At 36.6% G+C, this 27,337-nt stretch overlaps 1 protein-coding gene across 1 annotated transcript in view; it reads right to left on the bottom strand.

Moving 5' to 3' along the window:
• Positions 1-550: 550 nt before the first annotated feature.
• HMGCLL1 (3-hydroxy-3-methylglutaryl-CoA lyase like 1) overlaps positions 551-27,337 on the bottom strand; it is an 81,432-nt gene continuing 54,645 nt past the window's right edge. Inside the window, 2 exon segments of the mRNA XM_067294825.1 lie at positions 551-803; positions 5,171-5,296. Coding sequence (XP_067150926.1) covers positions 690-803; positions 5,171-5,296 — 240 coding nt within the window. The 3' untranslated portion in view covers positions 551-689.

Below are 27,337 nucleotides of genomic sequence, written 5' to 3'. Positions count from 1 at the left end.
TGATGAAAAAGGCAACTACAACAAATTTAACATATGTAATAAATAAGGAAATTTGCATTGGATTTGGAGGATCTGGCAGGCTGCCATTCACCACAAAGTCCTGGAACAAGATAAAGTCATCCATATATTTAACAGATGTTAAACAAAATAAAAATATAAAAGTGTTATGGCTAAAAATTTCTTATGGTGAATTCAGATGTGGCTCCATGTTCATAACATGACTGACTTGACAAACAAAAAGTATAGGGCGTGACAGTCCAGATAAATAAAACACGTAATAGAAAGGCCACACACAATGTGGGATCTCATAAACTACTGCAAATATTTGTACTGTTCTAAAGTCATCTTGATAAAAATTAACTATGTATTCTCTGCTTCTAACCAATTTTTCTGAAAAGAATTTACATTTAATTTAAATACACGGTTAAATGTCCTGGTGTGTATACATTTTCTCCTCTGTAGAAGTACCAAGCTTATGGTTCTGTAGTGCAGTCATTTATTTCTTACTTGCAAATCAGACCATGCTTGACAAGACATTAGAGTACAGCAACCCTTCCCATAATAAGAAATTACATCTGGCTTCTATTTTGGTTCTCTACTGAAATGGTTTCCTTGAATTTGTTTTCTTGATATAAATGTCCTTGGTCAAGGTATATGACAAATGAAATTAATTTGCAAAAATATTTCATTTAATTGCTTGTTCCAATATTGAAGGAAGCTTGTGCAACCTTTGAGTTTGTTTTCTTATTCAAAGCTGTACAGATGAAATTCCCAGCTTCCATCACTGTGTAAAGATTTACTCCCTAAAAAACAGAGGTAAAAAATGTTAAGAATAATAAATACACACACTGAAAATGCTTAAACTGCATGTTGTCTGGGTCTAGATTCTAATTTTTGCAAACAATGGGTACGATATATAGCACAGGGAAATTATGGAGATGAGTAGAGTTCTACTGGCTTACACAATAACCAGTTTCTTAATGTTTGAAGAGTTCTGCCATTCTGAGGGTGATTCCTTGTCCTAACAGCAGTGTGTGGAATACTCTAGTAATATTTTTCAAAGGCAGAAGAAACTGGAATAGACACCTGGAATAACAACTAGAAGAAACTAGAAGAAAAGTGCAGTATCAAAATACGTACTGTACTTATTTATCACTGAAAACTATGAAACTTCATGTTTATAAGTAAAGTATCCCATTCACAGCTCAAGAAAACGGAGGAGACTTACACTTGAATTGGCAACTGACACCAGTGAGAAATGGGATCCTGCATTCTCTTAAATAAATATAATCTTCTTCTTGAAGAAGTTCTCTTCAATTTAAAATTACAATTTACATTACTAACACAAGTGAGCAAAAAAATGTGCAGATGATTGATCGGTCCTGGCTAAAAAAATGTTCCTTGAGCAATCAACTGTTTTTTTTAAATGACATAAGACATTGGTACCTCTTGATTGCTGAAGTGCAATCAGATCACTGATCAAGGCAGAAAAAATACTTTGTTATTAGTCTCCTGAACTACTCATGTAGAGTTAAAGTTTTAGAGTTAGATCACAAAAATGATATAAGTACTTGTTCCAAAGACTGGGATTTAGAAGCCAGTAAAGTTTCTGCAGAAGGGATGCAAAAAAAGGGATTTTGAATTGTCAATACACTGAGCAGACAGTTACATAAAACTGGGGGAAGTGTGTCACTGGCATTAAAGAGTACAAGATGTATTGCATTGGAAATACACTTTCATAACACTTATGGATTTATGCACTACAGTCTAGTAGTGCATAGACCTGATTCAGTTGCTTAAACCCTTTATTGGATCTAGCACTTATTTCCATGTTCTACAATAATCTTTGTCTTTTCCACCCTTGTGGTCAGCTAGAAATGTTAATGAGAATAGAAATTATTTCATGGAAATAGAATCAAAAGCATTTTTAATTCAAAACAAATGTTTCAAAGTTTCTGATCATCTCTAGTACTTAGCACCATCTAAAACATATTGTTCAAATACATCCTTTTATAACTCTGACATCATTACAGAGTTACAACAGGGGTGATTTCAGCTCATTCTGTTTATCCTTTATTGGTCATTACTTAGCTTTAGTTTGTAAAGCACTATTGTTCATAATGTAATCTAAAAAATTCTTAGAGCATCTGTGCTTTTTTACCAGGAAGGAATGAGAAACATGCCACCATAGACATACCTGGTAGTTAGGTAATGGAAGATGCCAAAATAAAAAAAAAAAACAGCTATAGAAAATTCACATTTTCAGCACTTTAACACTGCATAATGTGATATGTGCTGATAAGAAACATATGTTCACAGTTCACATTCATTAAATGGAATACAAGCATCTCTGCCATTTAAATTTTCTTAAGTGTCATGAACCAAAGAGGATTACCATGAGGGCCCAAAACCCAGCATTTACAAGCATGATTCACAAACGGGGGTGAGAAAAGAGTAGTGACAAAGGTTTGTAAGGTTCTTGTGTCAAAATAACATGTCTTCAGTTAGATGTTCAGAAATGCGCTTGAATGTGTTTGGTAACCACTCCACATACTCAGAATTATTCTCTGATACCATGAAACACAAGCAAACACATATATCTCCAATAGTGTCTCTGATCTTGGACAAGCAACCTAAGTTGGAACCCTGTAAGAAACAGGCAAAATCCTTTAACTCCCATTGACTTCAGTTAATCAGTTCTCATTCAGCATTCATAAATACCAATTCTATTATCTCTCTGGACTTTGGGTTTGCTGCCTGTAATGTGAGGCTAATAGTTGCTTCTCAGAAAGGCTTATTGTTTGCTAAGCACTTTGAAGGCATCATAACCACAAGTACTATTACTGTAATTACATAGGAACCATATAGAAACTGTCTTCATATAAAGTACATCTCTCTACAAATTTTCAGAAGCATTAATGATCTATTACATAATTGTCTATTCATTTACCATGGTACAACAAATCAGTCTCTTTGTAGATGGACTCTTCTAGAAATTTACTTCACCTTTACCCTGCTAGAGATTAATTTCACATGCTACTTTTTGGTTATACCTTCCAAAGAACGCTATAAAACAAACATTAATTATTATTTTGATGCATCCAGTCAATCTGAACATAATAATGAACACTTAAATATTGTCTATCCTTTTGCTGACACTTGAAGTGACTTTAGTCTTCAGCTGTAAAAAGACCTCAGCTTCTCACCAAATGAGAGCTTTAGTGCATAGCCGAAAGGAACAAGAGAACGAGCTCCTTGGAAATGGACGCCATTAGTAATTATAATTTCAGTATGTGCCATTATACAAAAAGGGACATATAAACAGACTGTTTTGATAATGATTACCAAATTGACCATAGTACCAAGAATCAACACGACAAGACCAAACTTCATATATTAATATAATAATTTTGAGGCTCCACATCTCTGTTTGGGAATTTGTCTCTTCTTAATGGGACACAAAAGGGTCAAGAAGCAAAGTCTTGTGTTTTACTATTGCATAATCTAAAAATAAAAAAGGGGGAGAACTAAATATGTTTGACAGTGGGGAAAAGGACACTTATCTTCACAAGATTTTATATCAGCCTTTAGGACCAGTTAGATTCCTGCCTGGAGACCAGTTTGTTCACAATTTAGTAAATCTTATCAACCAACCCGGAACCAGGTACATTGATTTAATCAGGACCATTTTATCTAATTGATTCCTTTTGCTAACAATCAGTTAGAAAAGTCAATGGGTATTTTGTCTAAGAAAAGAGTATACTAAAAGCCTAAGTTTGAAGGGTGCACAGCAACATAAACAGTCTGAAGTGAAATGCATGATTTCTCCTCCTCACTCCAAAGAACTGTGTTATTTTAAAAGAACAAACACATTCTTTGTGAAAAAAGCAACCCCACAGCACCTCTAAACAGTTCAAAACAGAGTCCACTTATATAATGGGCACTTGTGATTAAATTTTTCCTATACAGTTATCTGACATCTAATCAGAACTCCCTAAGAAGCACATGAAAGCAGATAAGCATTACATTGCACTCTGTAAGGTACTGAATATGATTTAAGAGTTCACAGGGGATGTACGATTTGGAGACAAGTTCCATGATCCTTTTATGCTGAGGAAGATTGTTAGCATGCCTGCCACATTGAACTACAAAAACTACAGCTCCGCAATAACTTAGATTTTTGTATGCCAGAAATCGGGCTTTTTAAATTTCTTCCTACAATAATTTAAATACAAACCACACAAGTTCCATTTTTGGCAGCTCTTTACATGTTCTCCTTTGAACTTGACTCTTTCAAAGTCAATGTCTAAGTTAAATGTAAAGTCATTGTATTGCTTGAGTTAGTAAAAACTCATTACGCCACATTTCTAGAATAATGATGACCAACAGGAAGACCAGAGACCACATCCATTGGAGGAGGCAGTATTACCAGATTCCCAGGAATACTGAATAATTAATGTGCCAGCCCAAGTGGGGATACTAGATGTGTGCTGCTGAAAGGAGGAGGCTTACTGGTAAGGTTCATTAAGTGCAGCTCATGCAGATGAGTTGCCTTGGCCTCTCCTCTAAGAACAGGGCTGGAAATAAAAATGATTTGGAAGCTTGCAGAAGTCAGCCACCACTGTTCGAGGCAATAACAGATTTTGCACAATGGCAAAAAGCACTGTCCTGTGCTTTGGCTCCAAATACCACTATTCTTTTTCTACTTTGAAGACAGAAAATTTTGACAAAATATTAATAAGCACTATGAACCAAATCCAAAGCTCTGTGATCCCCTTTGTCCAAAGCAGAGATCTCCTTTGTCTTTCCACTGAAGAGACGATTAGCCTTCTGGGGCAATGTCTACACTAGTGAATTTTTTGTGGTGATTGAGGCAGAGCATTGACTCAAAGCAATTGCTACTGAATTCATCATATCTCTACCTATGGAGAGAGAGGGTTAATTCAAATTCCTGTCAAATAGTCAAATTAGTTTTGACTATTGCTAGTGTAGAAAACATTAGTCATGTTATATGTCAAGCAATGTTAAAACACTGAGCTGGCAAAACTACCATTTTCTCTCAACATCTTCTTGTATATCATAAGCAATTGTCAGGCATGAATCTTATGTTTGGTAGAAAAATATTTTTTTCTCTTAAAGTTTCAAAAACTAAAAAGTGAGGATATCTTACTGTATTGATCCCCAAACCATTAAGCATGTATATCACATCCTCTGTGGCCACATTTCCAGTAGCACCTTTTGCATAGGGACAACCGCCCAATCCAGCAACAGATGAATCCACAACAGCAACTCCCATCTGGAAAATAATAGCACAATAACGCAACATCAGCAGAGATTATTATTTATAATTATTCATAAACATTAGACTATGCTAGTTACCATAGATAAAATGGATATTTCTCCATAAATGGACATCTTCCTCAGTGGAAATTCACTATAATGGCCTCAGTCCTGACATCTTTATAAGGCAAGAGTCTTCAAACACAGGATATGGAACAAAGAACCAACGGCCCATTTCATGTGATTTTTGGCAGATAAGACAATGCTGTTTTAGAGCCAAACACAGTTTCACATTTTCTCTCCACATCTCTACATGTAGTTTTTAAGTAGCCTGCATCTAATCCTGCAAAGGCTTACACACAACCAAACACAATCAATATGTTTATTCAAATGTGTAATTTTAAGCATATATACAAGCATTTGTAAGCTGGAAGTCTTAATATGAGCATCTGACTGTGTCTTCCAAAAGATTTTGGGACATCTATCCTCTAAAATGTATTTTATATTAATGGCTATCCTTCCTTCCATGAAGAATGTCCCTCTTAGCATTTTCTCTTCTGATTTTCTTTGTCTTTCCTCTTTATCAGAGGTCATGAAACCAGTATGTAAATAATTTTGTGGAAGTTTTTTTGTTCTAGTTTTAGGGGAAGACTACAAGGTATTTTCACCCATGTTAAACACTACAGTTTAAGGAAAAATTATATTTTGGCACATCTGTTAAAGAGTTTATGAGTTCAAATTAATTGGAAAAGAATGTTTAAAGAACTTTAATCTGGTGAGTCTGACCCTTTGTTTTTAGTAGCCACCAATCTAGAGGAAACACAGTCCCCCAGAAATAAACTTCTCTCTGCTTTGTCTTGGAGAAGCAGACAAAGGCTCCAATTTTGAAGGTGCTTGGAATAACTGAATAGCTTGGATATCATGGAAGTTCTCCATGGACATAGATTCTAATCTTCACTTTGAATATTTTTTAAGGGAATTCTTCATGTACAGTGTTAAGCTTGCTCATTTAAATTAAGGCTTGGAAAAATAACCGATCAATAAATCAGAGACCTCACTGTACAGCAAGCTGATTTCTGTTGCTCTCATTCTGAGGAACTTAACTGTTCCTGTAAGTTCAACTAGGAGTCTGAGTTTCTTGCTCACAGCCATGAATACGACTAGCTGGCAAGGTAACCAAAAGATTATGCACTACATGTTGCAGTTGATAAGTTCCCTTTCCAAATATACCCGTCAGCCTCACTTTATATTTGGGAGGGTTTTTTTAGTTCTGAAATAATCTTCCCTTAGGCTTTGTTGTATTTGCTTCTTGTTTTAACAGTGCTTTCCATAGTCTTATCATTGGTCTCATAAGGTGTTTAAAGTTCCAGCAGTTCTGGGGGGTGATAGTAAGAGTAACACAAAGGAGCATTGTCCCAGGTCCTACTCTAGAACAGGGAAAATTACCTTGAGGTAGGTAGCTGCTCACAGCCTCTAATAAAGACCTCAAAGGACACAAAGTGCATAACCGTGACAGGTAAGACAGTATTGTTTCATATTGTTCACACAATGGGGCTCTTTAAGCAGGGATATTGTACTTAAAAGTACACTAATCTGTAAATTATGGAGTGAATCACCAAAGTACATGTTTCACATTTCAGTCACTTGTCACACTTTGTTTGTATAACTCACTGGTCAGAAAATGTGTTCTACAACACATCTGCATCCAATACACAGAGGATATGAGTTTATGACAGCTTTCAACTAGAAATTCTGTCTCTTTTGCACTAGTTGCTAAGATTCATGCATTTATTCTGTAAGTTATTGCTTTGAGCTCAAAATGGCAGCTGTCAGTCTTGCAAGTGTCTCTGCAGAATCACACCTAAGGCCTCTTACTGAAAAGACTCCAGCTACAGAAAAAGATCCGGCGAAGAAGTAAGGGAAAGTAACATGTAGATGCGCCAGTATGAAATGAGTATGCATCCCACTATCAAGTCTTCTCTCTCAATGTGATTTTCAGACTTCCATCAGAAATGACAATTTCCATCAGATATGAGTGTTTCAAAGAGGAAAACGTAGAAGGATTCCATGTCCCCCATGTTCCCTCCAGCTGGCAGATTATGACATAACTGCTAAACAGGGAGCATTCTCCTTGCTGTACTCATTTTCAGTAACTTTTACATGGAGATAAAAGTTATAGATAAATAATGTGCTGAGGTACATCACAGCTGTCAAGCTCCCAAGGCTTATCAACAGACTAAGGAACAGCTTCAGTATCACACAAGCAGTCACTTTCTAATGCTAGTGAATCATCTTGTGAAACACTTGCCTTTGTGCAAAAATGGGGAAAATATCAGCTAAAAGCTGTATTTGGTGACAATTAAACTGGCTTCTGAAAACAGGCAGTAAAGAATGCCAGCTGAAAGCTGGGGAGAATTTGGAATGGAAATCTCATAATATGGAAGTACGTAATGCTTATTAGTATCTACTGAAAGTGTTCATTTATCTGGTGTGGTACTAGGTCTCACAGCAATGTAGGCAACATAAAAGTAACATGAAGTACATGCCTTTGTTGAAGCAAACCTTAATATTCTCAGGCAGCCTCATCTGAGTTAATTCAAACTACCTTCACTGGAAGCTGGCACAAGCTCAGACAATTTTCCCTATGTGGATGCAAGAGCATTAAAGTGATGCTTTCTGCTGGCTAAGCAGTGGGAGCAGTAACCTTCAGATGACAGGCAATGGTTGGTCTGTGGTCAATAAACCATCAACTGTTCTGGCTAAACAAAGAAGAGAAAGCCTGTTCACAGCTTTACATCAGTAACATCTCTGTACAGCTGCTTTCATGTTAGTATGAGACACTTCAAACCATTACTTCCCAGAAGTAGGGTATAAATGTGTTATGCCTCTGTAATTGTATCTACATTAGGATGGATTTATCATTTTAACATTCAGCCAGTTGCAGACAAGGTCTTAATATTCCTGGTGCTATAGACAGCAGCTCAGACTAACTTCCAAGTCTAACACGCCTTCAAATCAGTGCTCTTAATATGTAATGAGTGGATGGCTCTTTACTTTTAAGATATTGTGCTTAGAAGTTCTCTTTAAAACACTTTTGATAAAATGCCTATTCCAATATATGGCTATTTCAGCAGCAGGCTCAGGTGCTTCTTGCGTGAGGTACTTCTTTCAGTGACAAGTGAATACAGTACATTTTCTGATTCATGTGCGGAATCACTGCAGTTCACCTCCAGCACGGCCCCATTCAAAAAGTCCTTAAATAATCCATGCTCCAAGCTTCACTCTTACAGCGCTAAAAACAGATGTTTGAAAACATCCTTCAGCAGCACTACTAACTAATTTTGGGGTTAATATTACAGCCTAGCCTGTCCCAGCACAGAGTCTGAAATCGCACCTAATAAATAACTTCTTTGCAAGTTTGAGCAGCTATGAAGCTGTTTGCTTTTACAGCCCTTGAAAAGCATAATGGGTTCTAAAGGAAGAGCTAAAAATCAAGGTAGAGTGTAAAACAAGGCCTCATACTCCATCACATGTACAATACTTGTCAGGCTTTTAGAGGAGATAATGAGTGGCAAGCCTTTCAGCAGTCTGAGCTCGCAAAACATTCACTGTCAATATGATATCCTTAAAAAGCCCACAGTCTCATTGTCACTTTCTGACAGGCACTAAATTGTACTGCGATTCATGAGAATTTGCACTGCAGCTGTTTCATAGGATATGTTCAAGATGAGCACTCACTGAGCTGCTTATGTATGGAGATGTGTGTGGGTGAACAATGGCTTGGCGTCCTGGACAACTTAAGTGCTCCAGTCTCTTCTGACACTTGTGGAGGTTTGATAATCACTAAATCCCTAATAGTGACTCCTGAACTCCTTCCAAACTTTAGCTTTGGCTGGCTTTAGCTTACTCTCTGGAGAAGGCAGAAGACTTTTTGCTGCTGTCCCATGTTAACTTCCTAGCTCCCCAATGGAAGAGCAAGGAATTAAATTCATCATTTTTGTCAAATGGCCAATTTTAACAGGAAACCATTATTGCCAGTGAATAATAAATGCTTCATGTTTCTCAGTTTGCTTTACTGCCTCCCTCCCCTTAACTTCTTGTTGGGACAGTCAGACTGCTGCTTTACTCATCTTAAGCCTGTTTTCATCTGATAGAAATGTAACTTTGTCTCTCTCTCAAAAATGGCCAGTTCAGCATCACTAACTACAGACATGCTTAGCCTATAAATTAGAAACTATAAACCTATAAATCAGAAACTATAAACCAGGTTTCATATAAATTAGGATTTTTTTTTTAATTATGAGGTTTTGAAACCTATATTCTGGATTCTTTTTGTCTTTTTCATTTTTTATCATTTGCACTTATGAAGTATCTAGGAGGTCTAGGCAGGAAGCAATATCCCAGGTATGCTACTGTATATGCACAAAATAGGAACAGATCCCAGAAACTTTAGGGACCACAGCATTGTGAAGATCAGTACCACAGTGCCTTGAAGTCAGGTGCATTTAGATACAACAACATACCACTATATTAGTTCAGCATTTGCACAAGAAAGAAAGAGAGGAAGAAGTGCAAGGAAGAGCAGCACACATTAAGTCAAAGATTGTCCACACAGAAGCTGCCACAAGACTAAAAATTCAAATTGCCCAATCTTGCAGCCCTGTCAGTGCCTAACTGGCACTCTTGACATGCTGTGACACTGTCATATATTGTGTCTCAATAGCTTCGGTCTGTTACCCGTCACTACTCAGTATAACTTCAGGGAAAAAATCTCTCTCCTGGCATCTTTCCTGTAGAGGTATAGATTACCATAATATAAATAACTATGCTAGCAAACACTTTGTAAGGTGGCTGTGCCCACAGAGACCCTTCCATGAGTTATATCACCAAGTTATCTAAAATCAAGGTTTGCCATTCCCTTTTATTTCAATAAGACAAAAGCATACAAACAAGTACTATTTTAGTAACTGAGCTGTATTAGTAACTGAATCGAGTATATATTTTTACATGTAAAGCAGGAAAATGGGATAACATCTCTTTTTGTGGAAATACTGCAAGCCAATTACATTTCCTTTTTGCTTCTTTTTCTCTCCGTTCTTGCTAAATGGTATCACAGAAGAAAACAATACTTTTCAAAGACAACTCCATCACTACTGACCACAGGGTGTCACTGTTACATTAAAGTCTATAATTTTCTGTTTCATTTATTTACAAAATTAATTCAGAAAAAAAAAAAAAAAGCTTTTCTCCTGAAATGTATTGAGATGCAATTTATGGCCAAACATACTGCATATTAATACAGCATTCCTTTATCTTATTGCAGACATCTTTTCACATTGCTACTGACACATTTATTATAAGCAAAGCTGCAAATGACACCTAGAGTTAAAGGTCCCTAACAATTTCCATCATAAGTCCCTACTTTCAGTTGTTCATTATTTTGTCAACCTTTAACTGCTGGATCTTATATTTTCCATGCCTTGTCCAGGCCTCAGGCTGGATTGTTCTGGAAAGTTTCAGCAAAAATGGGTTTGGCCACTTCCAAGAACAAGTTTTGAGGAAGAAAATGCTATCTTATGCTAATATTCAACAATTCTAACAACAACTTCATGGAGACATTCTTGTAGCTTTACACTCTCAAAGTTGGCACAGGAATAGCTTTGTTTTTAAGAGATCACACAGTCTGCGCTAAGTTATAAGCTTATGAAAGTTCCACCTCCCAAGTTAGAAACTGGTCAGTCAGGGAGCTAAAATGCCTGAGGATCCACCTAGAGCAGTGCTGCCCAGCCCAAGACCCAGCTGACCATGCTCTTTCCCTCAACCTCAACAGAGAACTATGGAGCAAATTCTTTGAAATTATCAATTAGGAAATTCTTTGAAATTATTAATTAGGAAAGTCTGCGTCTATGGCCTACACTGCATCACCTGCATAGGAAGTAACAACCTCTCACCAGTTGGATCTAGCGCTTCAGACCTGTGTTGTGGATCCTGTTTTTTCAGAGAGCTCTCGTGGATGTTTTGGGGAAATCAATATCATTAAACATAAGAGTGACTTTGGTTTTGATTTTGAGGTTTTAAAAAACTTAGAAAGTCATAATCAAAATCCTACACCATAACAAAATCAAAATTTGGAAGCAGATGTTTATAAATCACTACTAGCATCACCTGTGCAGGCTTATTTTGCTCCCTTTTGGATTATGTACACTTATTTTTGTCTAAAAGACATCATGGTTTGCTAATCCAGCGGCATACACAATTAAAGCTGCTTCCCTGCTAAAGTTCACGGAACCTGCAGGGGGAGCAGGAGACACATTTCAATGCTGCGAAGATGAGATGACCATCAGAGTACAGAATGACTTTCCATTCTCCCTTTCTCCCTCCTCCCCCCTCAAAAGCAACACAGGGCATTGCCAGACTTCCTAGCTCAGCTGCCGCTGATCTGAAGTAAGTAGTTACTGCCCCAGATGCTCCTCAGCAGAAGTTGCTTCTCTGCATAAACCTCTGGTGGTTTTTAATTGTCTGTTTGCTGGGTATGTATTGTGAAATAATTCAGTTAAAAAATTTGTGGTATCCATTTTATAGATTCAGGCTAGGACACAGTCAGAAGATGAGTTAAACAAGTACAGCAGAGAAGGCAATAATCTTGGGATCGGGGAGAAAAGAGACCTAGAGAGGAAAAGAGATGGGCAGCTGCAGGGAGAAAACCACTTAATCCAGAGACCCAACAATTGCATTAGGTTGTCTGTGCCCTACATGCAGCTATCCTCACATGCTACACTCCAGCATATTCGATTAAGAATAAACCTGAGAAAAAACTGAGGGCTTGGAATGGACAAGGAGGACGAAAAGATTACTTAAGTTGATGGTAAAGTTACTGATGGTTTTCCAGGAGAGGAAAATTTTGCTGAGATTGAAGAATGTTGGGAATTGATGGCACTGAAGAAGAAACAAAATCCGCTCATGTTGCAGGGGATGTCTCACAGAGGAGAAGCTGAGGAGAGAGGTACCCATTAAAAGAAAATGATAATGTAGATCATAACAGTTGAATTACAGAACATCAGCTGAAAATGGGTTGAATGAAGGTTGGATAATAAAAAACTTCTGAGACAGGTTGCAGGCAAAACACTTCACCGTGGGTTACGATACTGAAAAAGGACAGAGTGCAGTTACAGGGCACTGATGGAAAGGCACCGATCTAGCATTTGAAGTGCATGTATCAAATACGGAGCATGTGAATCCACGAGTGAAAATGGCAAATCTGATCTGAGCATCACAAACTCAGCTGAGCCAGTAAGTTTCTGGAAAAGTTACTTTTTCCTAGGATCAGGGATCATACAACCTAGATCATCTATCTTAGGTACCAGCTTTATCGAGATCTATACCTTAGAAAGAAACTACAAATTCTTTTAATATTGTCTTTTGGCCCTGGTTAGCTTCTGCCAACTCCTAACTCTTCTAGTTGCTGAAAGACCAATTCTTGTTGATTCACCCAGTGGCTCATGCTGGGTGGCCCATCTAAACTATTCCTGGAGGTCTATTTTCCCTTATTTTGCACAAAAAGAATACTTCTTTTCTGCATGATGCACCAAGTGGCAGAGGACACTAGCTTGTAACAATGTAGGTGGGTGGCAGAAAAATTGTTATAAAGTAAATGTGTAGCAATGATGGTGTTTATAAGAAAGCTGGGAAAGCACAGCAGAACTATTTCTTTCCATGTTAGTTTAATGGTATGTCAGCATCAGGGTATCTAAAGGAATGAAATGGTAGCACAGCATTTAAAAATCCATCCGATTTTAATTCAGCCAGAGCCCTCACACAGCAGCACCTGACTCCCCTATAGCCAGGAACATCACCCACCCACAAAAAACACTTTGTTTTGACTTTCATTCCCCATGTTATCTCTGAAATCACACCCACCTGCCACCCAGTCAGTGAAAAGGGGGACCTCCCCCATGTCCCCAGGGCTCATCTCCAGATGTGCTGTGGAGTTTTCCTGCAGAGGTATCACCAGCCCATGTCTAAGGGCTGATCACCCATACAGCATGTGTGGTCTTCTTAGTCCAAAAACTATCACTGGCTCATTGGTGTGGCAGCTAGGGATCCCTGAAAGGATCAACATGGGTGGAGACAACGCACAGCAAGACATCAGGAATTCTAATGGGATCTCTGGAGGTCTGAAAATGTATCCTATTGCCAGCCTCCTCTTCCTCTGCATGGCTTTCTCCAAGGGATGCTAAGGCAGATTAAATATGAGGCCCCAATTTACACTGTCAGATACTAACCCTGATGCATGTCAGTCCTAGTACAAGGCCATTTTCTTGCACAAATAGTTCAGCTTCATCCAACATTTCCAATGCTACTGCATAGCGGGCTTCTGCATATAGAGTGAAAAGACCTTTTCAGATATTAGTGAGTTTTAGTCATGTTCCCACTCAGCTCTGGGCAACTAGACCCACACTTGTTTCTCCTGGATGTGATGATAAACAAAAGAGCAGTTGGTAAACATACTTCAGTCTAAGCCTCCCTTGTCTCTGCCATATGTCAGAAGGTCTATCTGAGGTTTTTGGCTGGTACTCCAAACGTGAGGGCAGTAGTGATGTATTAAAGGATCCGCTGCTCATCAGAATCTAAAGTAGCTTAATATTCTCCCTCCATTTTAATACAGATGATACCATCCATCACAAGAGCACCTTGTTTCAGTTCTTTTCCTTTAGCTTTGGCTAAGAAATCTCTGTGCAATAAAGTATGTGCAGAAAATAGACCACTGCAAAATATTGTTGGCATTTCTTTTCTAAGAAAAGACAAACCTGCATTATTTTAGACATGTAAGAATCTACTAAGAAAATAAGCAAATGTTTAATCATGTTCAGTGACTATAGCTGAAAAATTTGGTTCTAGAGACTCGTTAGCTATCAACAAATTAATTTTTAGAATGACGATAGTTTTAATATTACATCATACTTTCACTCAGAATTTTCTTTTTCACAGTTGTTGTTTTAAGGCGACCAACAAACAGCTTCCTGTCTAAGGGTGCATTTGCAGAGTGAGTGGCTTATTGTTGCAGCAATAAAATAGTGGCTGCTGAGACAGCTCTGTCTTGGGAATGGCTGCTCTTACGTATGTTTTCGTGCAATTTCATGTTTCCAAGGCTTTTCCTTGGATGTCAGTACCTATGTCTTCCAGAAAGTTGCTCAGGTCACTGTTGTAACCATTATAACCTCTTCCCTCCCATTTCACCTATTTAAAAGGAATCAAGCTAGGCCAGAGTCAGTGGACTGGACTGATTCTTACTTGGCTAAAATTATTATTTATTGGGAGCTTGCTTGAGTGAGGGCATGGTCTTCAAGATTATATCATTATTATTATGAGTGTTTAAACAGATCTTAATATTAATCAATGAAGTATCAGGATTCACTATAAGTGGGCAGAAAGAAAATGACCTGATTGTATCAAAGACCAGAAGTCTGAACTTTTTAAATGGTTGGGGGTTTTTTCATCTTTTGGAAGAAAAAAAACCCCAACAGTTCTGTTAACTCCTGGGGCTACTTATTTTGCAACAGAAGATACTAAAGAAACTAAAGATACAAAAGATTCTAAAGAAACTCATGCATTTCCAACAGGGTACATGTGTTATATCGATACAATTTATTACTTAGAACTAGGAAACCACTTTAACTTTCATCAAATGTAAAAATGTATTATTTTTATATATTGCATATTTGTTTAGATGAATTCAAAATGTACAACATGAATCTGCAAGATTTTGAATTCTAGTTTAGTAGTTTTCCCATAATCCATAGCATTTTCTGCATTTTATATTAATATATACACTATATGCTTCATATTCACAATATATATAGTATATGTTTATAGCATTTATCTTCCAATGTGACAGATTCCTCTTCCTTCTCATTTTATCTAAAGCTTAATAGATACATATCTGCACCATTCACTATCATTATTTACTGTATTTAAAGTCCAGGCCAAAAATAATACGTACTGTTAACAGTGTTCAATAAAAAGCAACACCTTTGAGATTTTTTCAGGTGTAACTATAGTTTTGAATCTCTTTTAATTCTATTTTCAAAAACCCTTGAGTGAAACAACACTTTATTCTATTTTAGTACGCAGGATGTAAGAAAGAGTTCAGAGATATTGCTCCCTAATATTCATTGACAAAACATACTCACCATTAAGAAAAGTAAATTGCCAAGAAGTATGGTAAACTACCCTTAGAAAAAAAATCCTGGCATTTATTACATCATCTGGATAATGCAGGTGCATATCCATCTTCTGCCATATTTGGAAAATAAGAACTGTGTTCTCCATTTAAATGCTTTTAACTTATTTACAGCTAGATCTGGAGACTTAATATTTATCATCACAAAGTATAAAGCCAAATGTCCTTTTTCTTCAGGAGCACCAAAGATTAACAGATTAGAATGTTTTCCACATGTCCATTTTACTGTCAAGAGAATATTAAAGAAGTTTTCCAGCTTCCGCAGCTCAGCCAGACGTCAATGGATCCCACAGTGAAGCAAAATTGGCAGAGTAGCCTTCTCATGACCCCAGCATTGTTTTATCAAGGATCAGTTTAAAAGTATAAAGGGCTGTTTCTTGCTGAGATCTGTAATGTTTTTCAGCCCTTTTCCCCTGCAATTACACAAAAGTGCTGACTTTGTTGAACTACTGATATGCAGTAGTATTTCTTATGACTTCTCTCACACTGTGCTGTAATTGCTGTTTGTGTTGGCACAAGAAAAGTACCAGGTCTTGTTTCCACTGTACATTTCCGGACTTTGGTTTCAGCAACATCAGTGTAGGATATTGTACTGGGCATATGTTTTGTTGTGTAAACATTTGCTGGTAATTTACCCTGTCAATCTCCACAGTATGGCCTCTTAATTACCAGAGGTTGAGGGACTTCAGATGGCCAATTTCTAACATATTTATAGTAGTTATACTGCTTCTTTTTTTCTTCACTGGTATCTCTGTTCTGAAAATCACTGCAAAGGAAAAAACCCAACAACATAAAAACAAATGTATTTCAGCTTGTACACCTCATTCTCTAGACAGAGTAAAGACTTGGTTCCCATTTTGTTAAGCAAAAATTATGGCAATTATTATAATAAACATTATGGGATAATAAAGTATTAGATATTTCTGGGGGGGGTTGTGTTTATTCTCTTCTACACCTTTTGTAACAAAAAACAGCAATTTTTTTCTACATCTGCACTTTTTTTTTTTTTTTTTAATTCCATACATTCCCACTAAATAGGCCCTGAACTTGCAAACCACTATGCACAGGCTTAATCTGATTCAGGACTCAGCAAAATATATTTAGCAAATGGGAGTAGTAAGGTCTTGTTGGAAAATATAGCTTCTACTGCAAAGATTCAGAAGCAAGGAGCAACCCCCACCTATTTTAAGAGCTGTGGAATGTATGTTTTATTCATTCATCTATATAATTTCAAGGAAGTAGAACTTTCCATTTTGTGCTAAAATATAATGCCCTGAGTAGAATTCCAGGATGGCATTGAACAGCTAATAATTACAACAAAGTGACCAAAGGAAATGTGATCAAATAGGGCATCTTTTTGAAAACCATAGCTAGAGTGAATCTTTATTTAAAATGAAGTTTTTACCACAGTTTTCATCATAATGCAGTAAACTTCTACAGTAAGTGACAGTTTCTCAACTCCTCCTACTATTCCATCATAATTGGATCAGTTTTATCATTTTCATCACTTTTATTACAATACCTCCAAAGGAACCTTGCCTTTCAATACACTGACTAATTAAAAGCTAGCATTGAAGTGGGCAGCGCCAAAATATCTTGCAAATTTCTTTTCCTTCTTTTCTGAATAAAGTTCCTTTTCTTAAAAAAAAACAATTTCAATTGCTTAGCCAAAACATCTTTCAACAGTAAAGCCAGAACACTGCTTTTATTTAAAAAAAAAAAAAAAGCTGCTTACCACCTCATCTTTTGCTAAAAATGAACATTGTATTGCCTTGATATATCTACTTCTATTCTGTTCACTTGGTTTATTCTTAAGACGAAGAGATACATTAAATTAAAAATTGTTACCATTTGTTACAACTGCTAGTGCAAGTAAAATCTAACTCTGATTAACTTAATTAGAGAAGAATGTTTCTTTCATTCTGTAATTGCTAACTCTGTGCATTTGAGAGGTCTTTGTGTGTCTGTCATTTGCCTCTGTCTATCACTGTATAGCACTTGCACTAAGCAATAAAGCAGAAAAAATTAAATAAACAGGAAAATATGAAAGTTGGCAAAAATCACAGAGTGCATAAAACTATCATTCATTTATCTTGAAAAATGATCAAAATCTTTTAACTTCTGAAAGCCTAGCTGTTTCAATCTGCACCATAATATTTCAAAAGAAAAAGAAAAAAAATACATAAATGACATTAACTGATCAGAAGACTGGTTCAGTGTTGCTTCTGCACAGTGCAGAAAGCAAATATGATTGTCATACTTCAAGTACTGCATCAGCTTTGGTTTCTGTCTTGACCAAGTCATCTTTGACTTATTGCAATTATGCAAAATAGTCATTTGCTCTCACATGGCTACAAAGATCTATCTAATATACTATTTAGAGTGAATTTGGGAACCTGAATCTGCTTAATCACAGGATCTCTGAACTTTCTGCCCTTTAATTTAGGAAACACCCTGACAGTTTGTTTAAAGCCACCTATGTATCTCAACAACACAAAGCAAATCCTCCTCCTTCATTGCTTGCTGGATCATAACAGAATTGGTTCCGTGGAGCCATAAATATACAAGAATGGCCAGAGGTTTAGGTCCACCCCCTCAGCACAGCTGTCTGTAGAGCTGCCCAAAAAGGAAGTAAGAGTCATCCTGTAAACACTGCTCTTCCCTACTGGAGACACTGGGATTTCTGATCCAGTTGCAGCTATTTCCCAGGACTGTTCCTGCCATGGCAAACTAGCCTCACTCTTACATGGCTCTAAATGTCAGCTTGCAAGGCAAGACCTTTTTTTCCAGGCATAAACTAGAATAAGCACACTCACAAATAACAAAAGGTAAGGAAAAGAAACACCATTTCTAGCTGGGAAGTGTTGTAGCAATGTTGTCCTTGTTTTACACTTACCATTAAATTAAAAAAAAAAAAAAAGAAAAAAACTCTTCAGGGGAAAAAGGGAGGGGAAGTCATTTTGCCAGAGCAGAAAAATACACATCTAAAAGCCATTTATCTTCTTCTAGCTGATGTGTACAGAGTTACAGCCTGATCAAAGTGCAATATGACTTTTAGAGGATTAAAAAAAAATAAGTCAAGAAACTTTTATAGAAATAATTTCTTTTGAAAATACAATTAAAATGATTTTCAATCTGAGCCAAGAAACTGATTAAGGAATCAACTCCTGAAGAATAAGAAACTAAAGGTACTGTAAATAATTGTATCCTTACCAAACTCTTGAGAATTTTCTTTCACAATCATGTAGAATATTATGTTATTTTTGTCACTACTCTGCGTATCTTTTTAGTGTGCAGCATGTCAGCTCAAAACCAAAAGAAAGTGAAAGGAATAAGACTATACCACAGTCAATCAAGAAAGACACTAGATGAAAACATAAAGCTAGGTACACAAGTATTAGCATACTCATGTTCTAGATTACAATTACAAAAAATATATGTTCTAGAATCATCGTAAGTACATCTTTATCACAGAAACAAATCAGAGGTCTGTTAACACAAACCTAGTATGAATCTAGAATATATTTTAGATGACTATTTTTGAAATACAGACATCAATCTTGTGGTTATTTAAATCAGAAATTTAATTTAAATCAGCATGTTAGCCATGCCAACTACAGTGGCCAACATTTTCCATATTCAGATCCTATGGTAAGCTGCTTACAGCTTTGCCACTTTTTTTTACCAATCAAACTGAAATTCTGTACAATGGATATGTGCCTTGAACTAAATTGCTTTGGAAAAATTTAGCCAAAATAGTTCAGCTTTTAAAAACAACATAAAAACACTGTTTTCCTCATATTAGTAAATTATGATATACTCTCTTTTTAAGTGCTCATGTCCCTGTGGCTTGGATCAAAGTCTTGTAATTTGGGGAGCTCCATCTTAGCCATATACATGGATACACTGTAGAGATGCTTAGTGAAAACTTGTTGCAGCTCTGCAGTGAAAATCTCCAAAGACTCCGGCAGCACAGAATATGCTCAGAGCAGACAAGAACCTCCAAAATCTCATTTCTGGGGACACTGCAAAACAGCCACTGAGAACAAAAGCAAAACACTCTCTTTTGTGCTCTTAATGTACAGGAACTTGTGCTCTCTTGTGGCTATCTATATTACTGGTAAACTAAAGAGCACCAGGGAATGCTCCCAAGAACTGGAACTCAATTGTCAACTGCCTGTAATTGCTACCAGTTTGCTAACAAATTTGGTAGCAATCTGTTTTTGGTAGCAATGTGGTTTTTGTGACTCATTCAATAATACACAGGCACTCTTTGGTCCACAGAAGCACAGTCTAGTTCTTCAGAGCTCCGCAGCTCTCCAGCTGGTATCCAAACCAAATTGTTACATGGCACAGTTTTGGCCTGGGCCACACAGCACTCTCCCAAGCAATTTCTGGCACATTTTGGGAACTAGCACAGGTTAGGGAGCATTCATAGTTGGCAGTTTGGAAGTGGTGACCCTGTTTTGGAGGGTGAGAATTTGATATTATAGATGCAGGCTTTTCATATTACTTGGTATCAGTGCCAGAGAAGCCCAGGTATATTTAATTTACTAGTACAGATGTAGCCAATTAATACTTTGCTGGATCTAGGCAGCACAAAGGAGAAAGGTGACTGGTTAAGGTGGAGATACAACAAGAGTAAGTGAGGTCTGGGGAGCAGTGTGAAAAAAAAGGGAAAAAATATAACTAGAATAGGATGATGAGGAGGTATTGAGGCTGGAAACATGTTAAAGGAGCAGTATAGTGTCTATTCATCTAGTCTGATATCCAAAATTATTGTGATGGCTTAAGAGATGGAAATGGATGAAGAAATGTGGGTGGGGGTGGAGGACTGAAAGGGAGAAGGGGACAGGCTTGCAAGGATAGGGCAGTTCTGGGACGAGACAGTTGTGTAGGAAACTATCTGTTTGCAGAAATCTCATTTCATTTTGTGTAAATTGGATAGTGTGTGAAAAACAAGCAAGACCTTACAAAAACAAAAGGGGCAAGTAAAATAGATGTGGAGACCTAGACTGTCTTTCTGTGAACTAAAGAGTGCCTATGCGATGTTGAATGTGTCACAAAAAACAAACTTTACATCAACAAAAATTCCTCATTTTCCAGTCATCTTGATAATCTAGACTCTGATTTTCAAAAAGTGTATTGAAAACTGTCACAAAATAACAGTTATCAGTCTCATTTCTGATTGCTACAAGCAAGCATCTCATCAAACCTACCACAAGCCACGTAGTCTCCTGGAAAAAAAAAAAAAAAAAGACAAAGTACTACCTTTTTATGCATGCAATCCAGCTGAGGCACAATAGAAAAATGCAAGGGGAATTTGACACAAGTGTGCCCTCATTATTTTTTTTATGCATGCAACAGATCAGTGACTTCAGTTTTCCAGTGCTAGATTTTGACAACTCCTAAAAGTACTAAATATTTATTTTAAATTGGGCTTAGCATTTTGAAAACTATTTTATACTAATTTGTTCTATAAACACCTGAAAACCTTTTTTGAAAAGCCTTCTTACATTTCCAGCATTTGGAAGTAATTTGTCTCTAGTCCAAAAAAATGAATGTCTGTCTCTAACAGAAAGAGCTGGATTACTGCCCAGTCCACTTCAGAACTGGATGATGCTGACTCTTAGCCATTTAAATAGTCAAGTTAAACAAGAGACAGTTGGGCTGATAAAAGGAAGTCTGTAAAAAGGCTATTGCTCTGGCCATGTGGACTTACAACTACCAAACAATGACTAGGAAAATAGTGAAAGAGAGAAAATTGCCAAGTGCCAGAGAAAATTTTAGGGATTAGGTGAATGCAGGGGCACAGTATTTGTTTCTATCATTCTCCCTTCTTGTCAGTGAGCTGCCAGCACTGTATTCACTCCACTTATGCACTGAAGGAGGCAAAGAATGGCAAAAAAAGAGTTTGCAAAGGAGAACAAAGAAGAGGGGAAGTAGACAATAACAGTCTATACAGAGTATTACCTTTGGATGGGCCTACAATCTGCTGGCTAAGTATATCTAAATTATTTTCTGAACCTAATTATTTCTGTGCAAGGACAAATTTGCGAGCCTGTTATTAACTGTCAAATGGGGGAAAAAAGACCATTGTCTTCTCATATTCCTTGAAATCTAATTTTATTTCGTTTTACAAATGTAGTTCCAAATGTGAAACTTAAAGAATAATGCAGCAGAGTAAAATCTGATGAATAATAATTATTTAAAGCAAACAGTCTGAATCTGTGTATTTTTTTACACAGAATTGTACCTGCAACAGGAGAAAGATGCACAGAAATGGAAGTAATACCAGAATACTTTTTAGGTGTCAGTCCACTGAATTAGAATGGCCTTAATGCTTCTAGATTTAATGAAACAGAAAATTATCAATGAAGCTGAAATTAGAACATACTACTGACATTGAAGAAAGTGAAATATGCAACTGAATGTTACTTACAGCATGGGAAACTCAAAAAAGAAAGCAAGCATCTAAGATGAGATTAGAAAAGCTACAATAAAACAGAATTCCAAGAAAAAAGTGTAACTAGGCAAGGAGATACAAGCACAGAAAAAGAGAAAAAGGCATAAAATATCTGGGCCAAATCCATTCCTTCTATAAATCCACAGCTTCAATGCCATTAGTATAGAGAATATATTTGGCTTTAAGATGGAAAACTGCTACAAAAACACTTTAGGTTTTATTTCTCTGGTTGTTGCAGTGATTTCTCCATTCATATTCCATTTAGACCTAGAGTGATAAATCTATATGTAGCTGCAGAGAAATATATAGAGATAAGTGGATTTGCATGAGAAATTCTAGGTTTAAAAATGTTTAAAAAGACAGCTGAGGTTTGAGTTTAAGCCAAAGGGAAGTTGTGTCTATTGCTCCAAGTCAGCTCTAGTGGGAGAACCTGGAGATGAGAATAATCTATAACTGATGCAGAATTTCTTTGTCTGATTAGTATCCTGAAACAGACTTAGACCTGAGGTTTGCTGGTTCAGTAACAAGGATTGAAAGCTTCTGAAATTCAATCATCGCATTCGAGATAGCCAGAACAATGAAGATTTCTATTATTTGTTAATCACTTAGGATATACTAAGATTCATTTAAAAATAAGGCTACATATCAGTATATTCATGTAATACATCCTTGTCTTTGGATCTCTAGCTACTAATTCAGTGTATACTAACAAACACAGTCCCTCTCCTATCCTAAGAAGTTCAAAATTTAAACATTCTGAAACAAGTCAGAAACTTTATTTAAGCTTGAACTTAAATAACTTGTTTAAACTTTATTCCAGTAATGGAGTAACAGTTGTAATAATATCAGTGAGGAATTTATTTGTGAACTACCAGGCTATCAAGTTTTTCTGAAGAATATGAAGAAAGGTCAGATAAATTCAGCTCTTCAGAAATTGCATACTATGTGCATCCTGCAAAAAACAGGAGATAGTAATAAAAATAGGGCTGCTCCTTCTTTTGTACTGATTTGAGAAAAGAGCATGGGTGGTACTGTTTGTTCATTTGCTTTCTTGTTTTTTTTTTCTTTTTGAAGTTATAGGCAATAGTGCAAAATCAGTAAGCACCCCCCAAATAAAACAGATAAAATACTTCAAAAGATCTCTCAGATTTTCAGAATGAATGCCTATGCTTTGATTTTCTTCCCATATGTAGGTCTGATTGATTTATTTCTGCAGTATGTTTTTTCATTTATAAAAGTAACTAGCTGACTGTTCATAGTAGCAGTACTATTTGATATTACAATGCAAGTGTTTTTATACTTTCCTAAGGTACACAGCCTCTTTTTAAGTTTTCTTCACAGAAACTTTGCAATCTGGAACCTTTTCACAATTCACCTGCCATTTTCCTCCTGCCATTCACCTGCCATTTTCCTGTCTGCTTTCAGATACACAGAGATTTATTCTTGTTTTGTTACCTATCAATCTTACACAATTTTAATCGCTCTTTTCTTTCTTAATATCATGTATTTCTTCAGCTCAGATGTATAAACTTTTTAATTCCTAGCATTACCTATGTGTTATGTGTTTCTGTATGGAAAAGGGACAAAAGGAAACAGACACAAAAAAGCAAACCGATGTTTTCTAAAAGTAGAAAGCTGTAGGAAGATCTTTTTTAAAAAAGATAGGCATGTTGTACCAAATAATCTTTTACCTTACCTAAAATTATGCATATTCCTACTCTTCTGCTTTTATCCCCAAACATTTTTCTTTTGCTTGTGTTAGAGTATTAGCCAGATTTAGTTAGAACAATTGCCCTGAACATGAGCATTATGGTACTGCAAATTATTCATTTAAGCAGAAAAACCTGGGACCCACAGACCAATCCTTCCACTACCCTGCTGGTGGGCGCTTTCCAGCTTGAAGAAATTTCATTTTATAACTCCCATTTGTTTCCTGCCATTTAGCCAACTTTCCACTTATTACATGTCTCCACGCCTTAATATTAACTTCCAGTACAGAACACTGTAAATTGTTTTCTGAAAAATCAAAGCACATGATGGCCACTGTATATCCTTTGTCTTCTTTGGCAGTGACTGCCTCAAAGAATTCCAGCGAAATACTGAAGCATGACCAGCCCTTCCTGAATCCTATACTAGCTATTCTCAGTCAAGCTGTGTTTTTTCTAATGTTTCCCCATCTGAATTTTGAAATCCAGAGCTCTCAGTTAAGTGCTTTGCAGTTTCCTAGCATATCTTTATTCTTTTGTAAACAGCATTTTACAGAAGAAAGTAAACTTGTGAGGTCTACTGAAACCTCTCCACCTCTGTGTCTTTCTCAAAACAGGAATGCAAAAATACCAATATTTTGCAAGATCCCAAAATATATGAATGTTTCATAAGGCAAGCCTTTTCCACTCCCATGATGTATAGTATAAACTCTACAGAATGCCAGGCCACAGAGGGGAAAGGAAATGGAGTGTTACAAAACTCCGCTAATTTGAATGGACATGTATGCATTTTGATCATTTGCCCACTCATATACCTTAGCTTTTTAAATCTCAATATTACCCTCTAAACAAAAATTAAAATCTATTCAGTTTTCAAACTGCAATTTCAAAAATAACTTTTAAATCTGGACTACATAAAAATAATTTGTATTTTTCCAATGCTCTTCTATAGATTTTTTTTATCATTTCACAAAAAAAGAGATGAGCCTCATTTCTGTTTTACAAATGAAAAATTGAAGAAAAGTGATGTGCACAGAGACATGGCAAATTCGGAGAAGACAAACCAAGATTTTATGGTCCCTGCCTCCTGTACCTCATTCATTCTGTATAATACCTCCCTATTGGCTTTAGAAACAGTCTTTAGTATAATGTTGAAATTTTAACTAAACCTATCATAACTATTTTTGCTCTGTTAAAAATGAGTTTAGATGTAAATCATTTCACTAATAGGCTCTGGGTACCCCAGCACACAGCTGATAATAAAAAAAAAAATCCGAGTGATATTTAATGTATTGTTCAGGCAAGAACTTTGGCAGCCCATGACATACAAATTCATCTCCTGAATTACTGTACAAAGCCCCAAAAGAAGTATGTTTTACATGTGCAGAAGCAGACAAATATGGCTAAACTGCCTTTCCCACTACTCAGTTCATATTGTGCTGTTCCATGAGAAATTCCTAGACCAGCTCTAGCACAGTGACTATATGGAGGCTTCACACTTCTTCATGGTTGCTGATCTATCCTCCCTACCCTGTAACAGAAGTGTCATTTGTTTTTCTACCATGCTATAGCTCTGAATGACTGTACTTAGTAGGAAATTAAAAAGAGAGCATTTCTTACCAAAAGAATGATCTGAGATGAATCTAAAATTCTACCACAACTTTCAGCTTATGGTCATTAGGAAGAGGTAGATTACCAGTGATGAACATAAGGTCTAGGAGTCAATGGTACATACAGCTGGGATACAGGAAAGAAAATTATTAATCTTTATTGAAGACTCATGTATACGCTTTGGTCTCTGTTTTGCAGAGAGAAAGTGAAGGAATTCAGATGTTGGTTAAATCTAGACTGTAGGCAGATAAAAAAGCAGTCCTGAATTTTGATCGTCCAACATGGTGACCACTTATATCACCATATAAATAAAAGTGCATACATGAATTAAATGACACTTGGAGTTAATCCTGCCTCCTTTGTTCTCTTTTAAAGTCCCTGTTTTGTTATCCAGCATGCTGTGGATTTTTTGATTGCTGTTTGATACATACATGAGCAAGGAACAAAGTTTTTAGTTTTATTGCTTAATTCTTACTTATACTACATACTCATAATTCTCCCCTAATATAGCATTTTGCAACAAAGCTCATCTAGTTTTAAAAATCTCCCTTAATGTTGTGGCCCTGTCCAAGCAACTGTACACAAAGTTTAAAAAGATCAACCCAGTTATTGTTTTGCATTAAAATCATGAAAAAGTGGCAATTTCAACATGAATCCAGGACAAACTTGCTGGTTTTAACTTTGTGTCTGTTTGGAAATGAAACCCAAAGAAGAAATTAAAAAAGCATAAAATTCTTGAAAACTAAACCCAGGGAAAACATGTTTATGAGCTTCTGTAACATAAAGTTTCATAAAGTTTTGCTTTAAAAAATTATACTGTTGATTCTTTTTAAATCAAAAGATTAAATTGTGGCTGCATGTACAGTATGCTTATATGCATAACTCAGTAAAAACACAAGATAACAATCACCAACAGAAACTCTAGAATGGTTGAGTATTTAATTGTGTCTAGTATACAAACATATTTGCCTTCTTCCTGTTTGGCCTCCCACCATTGCTAGCCATACCTTCATGCTATTCTACCATTATTACTTCTCTGTTTTATTCAACGACTCTAACTTGTATGGCTTCCAGCTGTACATACTAGTCATTCACTGGGATACACTAACACATCCCCTGCATCCCTATACACACCTACTAAACTAAATTGGACAAATCAATTATGCAGGGATTGACTGCAGGATAAAAATGCAAAGGGGATTTTCTAGCACAGAAATAGTCTTACTGATATTATATTTGTTTGGAAATTCATCCTTACATCTATACTCTTTTAGGTGAATTAGTCGCAGAAATACAGGTCTAAAAACTTAGGAGGACTATGGCAGCTAAAGAAGATCTGGCACCTAAAAGAGATGTTAAAGTTCATAGAACTTAACAGCATAGAACATGATTCACAAGCCATACCACTCAGACACTAATTCCTCAGGCTGCTTTTCTGAATTCTTTTTTCCCCAGCAAAGTTTCCAGTGCAGATCTGTTAGGGCTTTGTGTACACTCAGACCCAGGCAAGATATTGCCATATCTTGCCTCTTCGCCTCTTGACAGCAGAGCTTCTCAGTGAGCTAGCTTTGGACAACCATCTAAAAGAGGAAGAGTGAGCCCCAGGCCCTAACAGTCTGTACTGTGGGCAAGCTGAACAGCCACAAACAGCAAATCTTGTATTTGAAAAAGGGACAAGTCAAGTACTTAAATCTAGGAGATGTTTTTTGGTAGAAAATTCATCTCACTTAAGGCTTCAAGTGTAGGCCCATAAGCATCATGGAAAAGGAGAATTTCACACACAATCCTTTTTTCAGTGCTTAACTCAGGCCATACCATTGCTGGCTGTTGTGAATTCTAGTCTTGTAGCATATCAATCCTTACGAATTAATACAGTGGGAGCTTAGGTATCTCTGTTCTGATTCCTCCTTAGTTCTGGCACTTCAAACATAGGCATATCAACACTAACTGCCTTTGTGTGAATCTAGACCTATTCCATATGCCAACCGGTGCCAAAAAATAACCTACATACAAACTGGTTAGTGGCACCAGTGT

This window comes from Apteryx mantelli, chromosome 3 (genome assembly GCF_036417845.1).
Source record: "Apteryx mantelli isolate bAptMan1 chromosome 3, bAptMan1.hap1, whole genome shotgun sequence".
NCBI lineage: Eukaryota > Metazoa > Chordata > Aves > Apterygiformes > Apterygidae > Apteryx > Apteryx mantelli.
This window is presented reverse-complemented; position numbering and strand designations above follow the sequence as displayed.